Source organism: Triticum dicoccoides, chromosome 2A (genome assembly GCF_002162155.2).
Source record: "Triticum dicoccoides isolate Atlit2015 ecotype Zavitan chromosome 2A, WEW_v2.0, whole genome shotgun sequence".
NCBI classification, from domain to species: domain Eukaryota; kingdom Viridiplantae; phylum Streptophyta; class Magnoliopsida; order Poales; family Poaceae; genus Triticum; species Triticum dicoccoides.
In genome coordinates, this window is record NC_041382.1 from 85,725,965 (window position 1) to 85,732,823 (window position 6,859).

The 6,859-nt window shown below is 46.4% G+C and overlaps 1 protein-coding gene across 1 annotated transcript; it reads right to left on the bottom strand.

Annotated features, from left to right (window-relative positions):
- Positions 1 to 2,497: 2,497 nt before the first annotated feature.
- LOC119359042 (G-type lectin S-receptor-like serine/threonine-protein kinase At2g19130) lies at positions 2,498 to 5,085 on the bottom strand. Its single transcript, XM_037625394.1, has one exon. It carries the CDS (start codon positions 5,083 to 5,085, stop codon positions 2,662 to 2,664), a length of 2,424 nt encoding a protein of 807 aa, XP_037481291.1. The 3' UTR covers positions 2,498 to 2,661.
- Between the last annotated feature and the right edge of the window lie 1,774 nt (positions 5,086 to 6,859).

Genomic DNA, 6,859 nt, shown 5'->3' on the forward strand with positions numbered 1-6,859 from the left:
CTAATGATGGGGTTATGTACCTAGGGTAGGGTCATAGACCTGATCTAAGTACCTTACCCAAGGACACCCTTAGAAGAAGTCACCTTCCAGTCGACCAACGAGGGACACACTCGACTGACTTGAAGGACTCGACCACGAAGACTCACTCGACCACCGGAAGGTCAAGAGGCACTCTGCACTGCAACGGCCTGTAATCAAGTAGACTTTATGATAGTAAAGGCACTTTATGTGGGGCGTTACCAGTAACGCCCCAGACTTAATTCACCTTAAACCCTCTCCTACGTGGGCTGGCTGGGGTCCTGGCGCACTCTATATAAGCCACCCCCTCCACAGGCAGAAGGGTTCGGCACCTTGTAACTCATATACTCATAATCCACTCGACCGCCTCCGGGCTCCGAGACATAAGGCTATTACTTCTTCCGAGAAGGGCCTGAACTCGTACATCCCTTGTGTTTACAACCTCTCCATAGCTAGGACCTTGCCTCTCCATACCTACCCCCACTCTACTGTCAGGCTTAGAACCACGACACTGCGTGTACACGTTCCCGAGGGCGGGGCTCGTGTTCGACCCCCGCAGCAAGAGGTACAAGGTGGCGAGGTTCTTCTACCAGCCGCTCGCCGACGGCCTGGCGTGCAGGTTCGAGGTGCTCACCCTCGGCGCCGACAGCGCATGGAGGCAGACGGCGGCCCCGCCACACTGGATCTGCGGACGAACTCCGGCCCACGTCAACGGTCACATCTACTGGACATGCGACGGCACGCCAGCCCACCCGGACCCGCCGGACGTGTTCCTCCGGTTCAGCCTGGCCGACGAGGAGTTCAGCCTGGTCCCGTTCCCGCGCGCCGTCTGGTCTCCGGCCCGCCCGCCTCGCGGAGCTGGGGGGCGAGCTGTGCTGCGTCTGCTTCGGCTACAGCAACCTGGACGTCGAGCTCTGGAGCTTGAGCCTCGACGGCGGGGTTGACGGGAAGCCCGAGTGGAGATGGAGTCGACGCTGGGCCACGGGCCCACGGCGATCGGTCCTGATCTGGTCACGGAGCTGGCCGAGTGCAGGGCTCTGAGCCCTCCCAGAGTCGTTCTTCACGAGGGGGCGTGGCTTCTGACGGAGGAGCGGAACGTGCACCGGTACGACGACCGGACCGGTGAGATCGAGAAGATTTCTTCAGGTGTTCCAGACGCGAGGTGCCGTTATTATAGGTCGGAGAAGGAGGTGGTTTTGCATCTGACTAATTACGTCGAGAGTCTAGTGCGGATTAGATGACTTGACCACTTGGGTAACTTGGCCAGGTAACTTGTTCCCTTTTTTGGGGTCCAAAGATCGTCTGTGCTACTCTTTTCAGGGTCACGAAAATAGTCGCTTCCTTTGTGCCAACTAGGAAAGTTGAGGCCTTCTTTGGTTCGTAGGACAGAAATACAATGAAAATAGAAAGACCAGAGAAAATGAGTGTATCTTATTTTCTACAGGGATTGAGATGACATTTGATGCATGTATGATTTTTTTTCATTGAGTCTAGAGGAAAGCAGTGGCTGCACCCATGTTTGGTGCACCAACTCAATGAACAGTAAAATAGAAAATAAATAAGAAAATGAAACTTTGTGGCATTGATTATGAGCAAATGCTTTACAACCTTGCAAAGTTTGGTCACCAAAAATAACATTGAATGATCTCCATATGAAATGAAATACAAACTCTTACTCTGCATCCACGTTTCAGATTTTATATTTGAGCACAAACTTTGTTTTTTTTTGTGTAGAGCTCCTCGGATGTCATTTGCCCACAAAATTTTGTAAGCACCTAAAACATTTGCTCATAATGGAATCTGCAAAAAAAATGGTTTGTTTTGCTAAGTTTTTTATCATGGGTGTAGCGGGAGTGCAATGTTCGTAGGTGTAGAACAACCACACTCTTGAGTCTAGGCTAGTGTATTTTTTTTCTTTAAAATGTGAATGATTTGTTTTTATCCTACATAGGAATAGGAATCTGTTCGTACAAATCAAAGGGAATAAAAAAACATTTTCTACAAAAATTCCTATGAAAATTCTTGTCAACCAAAGGAGGGCTGAATGTGTTTTCTAAGTTTAATCGAGCATGCCTATGTGTCCCAATAACTCATTATCTCTGTAATTTTTTTTCGAAGTGTCGGGTTCAATTCAAAAGAAGACAACTTTCAGTAGGTTCAGTTTTGCCACTTCTGCTGCATAACGCAAACGGCTGTCTCAGCCTCCCAGGTATGAAGTATCAGCAGCAGAAATTTTAGAGCATTGGAGGAGAGTCAGACATAGATAGATTTACGAGTCTCATTCATATACCAGCATCAGAAAATCCAGAGCATTGGAGGAGCTACACCATTTACAGAGTCACCAGCGACATCTCACCACAACGGCGGCACAGTGACCAGGCCACTGGCCAGCCAGCTCTTTCAAAGCAAAGAAAAAAAAAAGAGATTTACTTTCAGCTCTACCACATCAGTACCACTATATATATTGGAGAACTGCAGATAATCAGATATAGTACATTGAAGCTGTTACATGCAACTTGAAATACATGGATAGAACTATACGGCCATGATAAGTACACTACATTTGTAGGATAAGTAAAACTCTATTTTTTTAACATAGACATAGGTATGATCATGACGACATCTCTAGTCACTCAAGTGTGTTTACGAACACGTTGAACAGGAGCTTCCAGCCACAGCTTGAAGTAATCTTGGCATCGGTGGCATCCTGGTTTCAACCTGTCCCTCAAGAATCTGAACCACCTCTCCCATTGTTGGCTGGTCGAATTCTTCATCTTGTATGCACCAACACGCAACCTTGCAAGCTAGTTCAACCTCAGCAAGATTGACATCACCTTGCAATTTGTGATCTACTAAACTCTTGATGTCTCCTTCAAGAAGCTTACGCGCGGCGTGCACGGGAAAAAAAACACCAAGGTCCCCACCGCTGGAACATGATGCATCCGAGTTTCTCCTTCCGGATATTATTTCCGGCAACACCATCCCATAGCTATAAACATCAACTTTTGCCGTGATAGCAACACCATAAATCCATTCAGGGGCAAGGTACCCTATCGTGCCTCTGGCTGTGGTCAGTGCTCGACTGAAATCCCTTCCCAAAATCTTTGCCATCCCAAAATCTGCAATTTTAGGAACAAATAAAGCATCGAGAAGTATGTTTTCTGGCTTGACATCACAATGTATGATGTAGTCTCGACAGCTCTCATGCATGTATGCTAACCCTCTAGCAACTCCAAGGGCTATCTGATACCTGGTAGTCCAATTCAATATCGTGGAATCGTCTTTAAAAAGATGGATGTCAAGCGACCGATTTGGCATGTGTTCATAAACCAGCAGTCTTTTCGGACCATGGCAGCAAAACCCGACTAGCTTGACCAAATTGATGTGTTGGATAGCTCCAACTGAGCTCACTTCGGCTCGGAATTGCTTCTCTCCTTGATATGCACCTTCAAGCATCTTCACTGCTATGGCATGAGAATCACTTAGAAACCCCTTGAACACAGAACCAAAACTACCTCCCCCCAATTTATCAGTGAAATATTTTGTTGCTCGTTGCAAGTCAGTGTATTCAAATGCAATGATTCTCCCCCCATCACTACCGTAAGTTTTGCGAGGAGATCTCTTCCTTTTGTTTCTCCAAATCATTAGGAGGAGACCGAGTCCAAATAAGCCTAGAGCGGAAAGGCCTGTGCCAACCACAACTCCAACAGTCTGCCTTCTGTTATTTTTCGAACTTTGAACATCTTGAGCAGAAAGGCGAAAGTAAAGTGTTTCTCCATCTGAATTCTTCGTTGTGCCACCACATTGTAATTGTGCTATGTTGATCAATTCGTGATGCAAGATATAGCATCCTTCATCCCCGAAGGAATAAGCAGTGCAAGAGCAATTATTCAGGCAAATTTGTGCACACTCTTCGGCGCTTCTGGCAATCTCTACTTTGCTGGCATTTTTGGGCAACCTAACACATGGCAAAGAGGCGAACTGATCTGTCGAGTAGGTTGTGTTCTTGTTAGTAATACAGTGCAATGGAGTTTTTCTCAAGCACCCAGCGGTTCGATCTTCTAGCTCCCAATCCAGAGGAGATGTTATGGTGAAGCCATCCATGCAGATGCAGTTTGGAAGGTCGTCATCGTTGCAGATTGTGAAAGGTCCACAAACCGCGTAGACATCACACTGAGCTTTTGGTTGGTTGTAGGCCAGTATCCAATCTTGCAAGCCCTCATACCAAACGTACCCCTTGGCCTGACCAGAGGCATCAATTACATGCCGAAAAACCGCATTCTCGTCGGCTAAGCTCTCAACGACATACTTCTCTCGTTCATTGTCAACAAAAGTCAAATTGTAAGAAGCCTGGTTTGGGGTATTATTCCCAGGATACGACACAAAGGAGTTCCCGTTCCACACACCGCTTGACCAATATGACATGGAGGAGTCGAGCCGTGTAAGCAAGAACTGGTCTGCACCGCTGGGGTCTAACCCGTTGCAGTACGCACCACTAGCCGGGCTGACCCTGTTTTTCCATGAAACCAGACGACGATCCAGGCCGGTTAGCCTGTCGAATCCAAGCTTCGCCCCGGGTAAAAGTGTATCCATGGGGTCGTCAAAGCTTTGCCACAAGATGTGCGACGAGTTTGAGGAGTTCCTTAGGATGAGGTTTCCATTGCTCAAGAGCATGGCAATGGTGCCGTTTCTTTTCACGTTTGCTTGGGTGGACCAGAATATGGACTTGGTGGAGCGGTTTTGGATGACGAGGTTGCCATCGGTGGAGATTGTGAGTTGCAGCGAGGTGGTGTTTTTGATTGGCTTCTCTCTGTTCGCAACCCAAGCGGAAGCAAATTTGGGGACTGTGTTGAACCATATGCCTAGGTGCCAGCTACTGGTGCTCTGGGGGGATTTGGTGCTGCTTGTGTCAAAGAAGCCGAGCGCGTACCTGCCGTTTTCGGAGACGAGCTTGTCGCCGACGGCAAGTGCTTGGCCGGGTAAGATGGTGGCCGTCGCGGCGGCGAAACTTGGAGGGGCGCTCAGGTAGAAGAAGAGTGAGGTGAAAGCTATGAGGAGGAGAGGCATGATGAACATAGGGAGTGAGCGAGCTTTGCGCTGGGAATTCGGGGTGGATGCTCTCGCTGCGGAGCGGTCATATATAGCAAATCAGTAAGCATCTGTGGTGAAGTCAAGCAGACTACTCCCTCCGTTCCTAAATAATTGTCTTTCTAGACATTTCAAATGACTACTACATACGGATGTATGTAGACATATTTTAGAGTGTAGATTCATTCATTTTGCTCCGTATGTAGTCACTTGTTGAAATGCCTAGAAAGACAAGTATTTAGGAACGGAGGGAGTAGATCAGAATAATCGGGTGGAGGCTTGGAGCGGTGGATGATCAACTGCCTTGCACCCTTGACTTCCTTGCCAAAATGTGGTCTAGTCTTCCTTGCCAAAAAGAAAGTGGTCTAATTTAAAAAAAAAATTGCCGTGGAATGGTTGGTGCAAAGTATAGGGAAGAAACATCGGGGTGGGCTCGTTAGAGATTTTTTTTTCTTTCAAAAAGAGGTTTATATATCTTCGGCCACTGCATCAATCAATCCACACAATCATTTATTAAAACGAATAGAGAACATTTCAGCAGCCAATCAACGACAAGTTATAAAACAAATAAAGCAATAGGCACACCCGGTAAAAAAAGACAACATGACTAAACATCTATCTTATTATTAAATTGTCATTCAAATTGGTTGCATGTAGCCGTGTTATTGTCTTTCATTGGTTGCACCCAGAGGTCATAATTAAGCCCCCTCGCTTTCACATGATGTAGTAATGATCACGTATAGATCCATCCAGATGCTCGGTAGATAACCTAGAAAAAAATCGTAATATTTGTCTTTATTAAACATGCAATCGTTCCAACAGTTCCAAATAACCCAAAATAATGCACAAACTCCCACACTAATTCATGCCAATTAACAAACATACTGGCTATACTATTAAGTGAAGGTACCTTACATGACATGTATTATTTGTAATAACTTGGCTAGTTGGTACTTAAAAGATAAATGTTGGATCATTCTCTCTTGGTCACGGAAACAACAACGTTTACTTCCTTCTCACCTACGTTTTGCAATTGTCCTGTATTGGAATCACACTAGACAAACAACATAAAAATCTCGATCTTTAAAGTCACATTTGTTCTTTTGGATATGAATAGACTCAAGGATTGATCCAGTATTAATTAAGTCCATATACATAGATTTAACTGAAAAATACGCCTGAAACATAAATAGTCCATCTGAATGCATCTGGCTCATTAGATAAGGCGACCTCCATCAACCTTTGAACTAAATGCATCCACTGATTCCATCTTTCCCTAACATGTGTTCGACTGAATTGGATATTTAGGGGAAATGATCTTAATATTGTACTCACAAATAAAGACGCTATACAATATTATAAAGCGGTGATACTATAAGGCTAGAGGTGTCTTTACCAGCCAAGTACCCTCTCACAACCTACTTGTACGCTAATTTTCAATAATATAAACTTCCACCTATTAAAAAGGCGACCTTAGGGCATCTCCAACGCCGACCGCGCCGCTTACCGGTGCAGGCGACTGCCGCGCATTCAAAAGACACGATGGCTGCCCGTCCGTCCGTCCGTCGTCCGCATTGATGGCACGCGGTTGCCGAGGCGTCTCCTCCGGCGCCACTCGTCTGTCTGTCTGCCGCCCACCACCTCCTCCGTGGCACCCTCGCCGGTGCATTGCACCCTGACCATTGGCGAGGCCCGTGCCCATTATATGAACATGGTGCTGGAGGAGCGGGAGGAGTAGTTCTGGGAGGTGCAG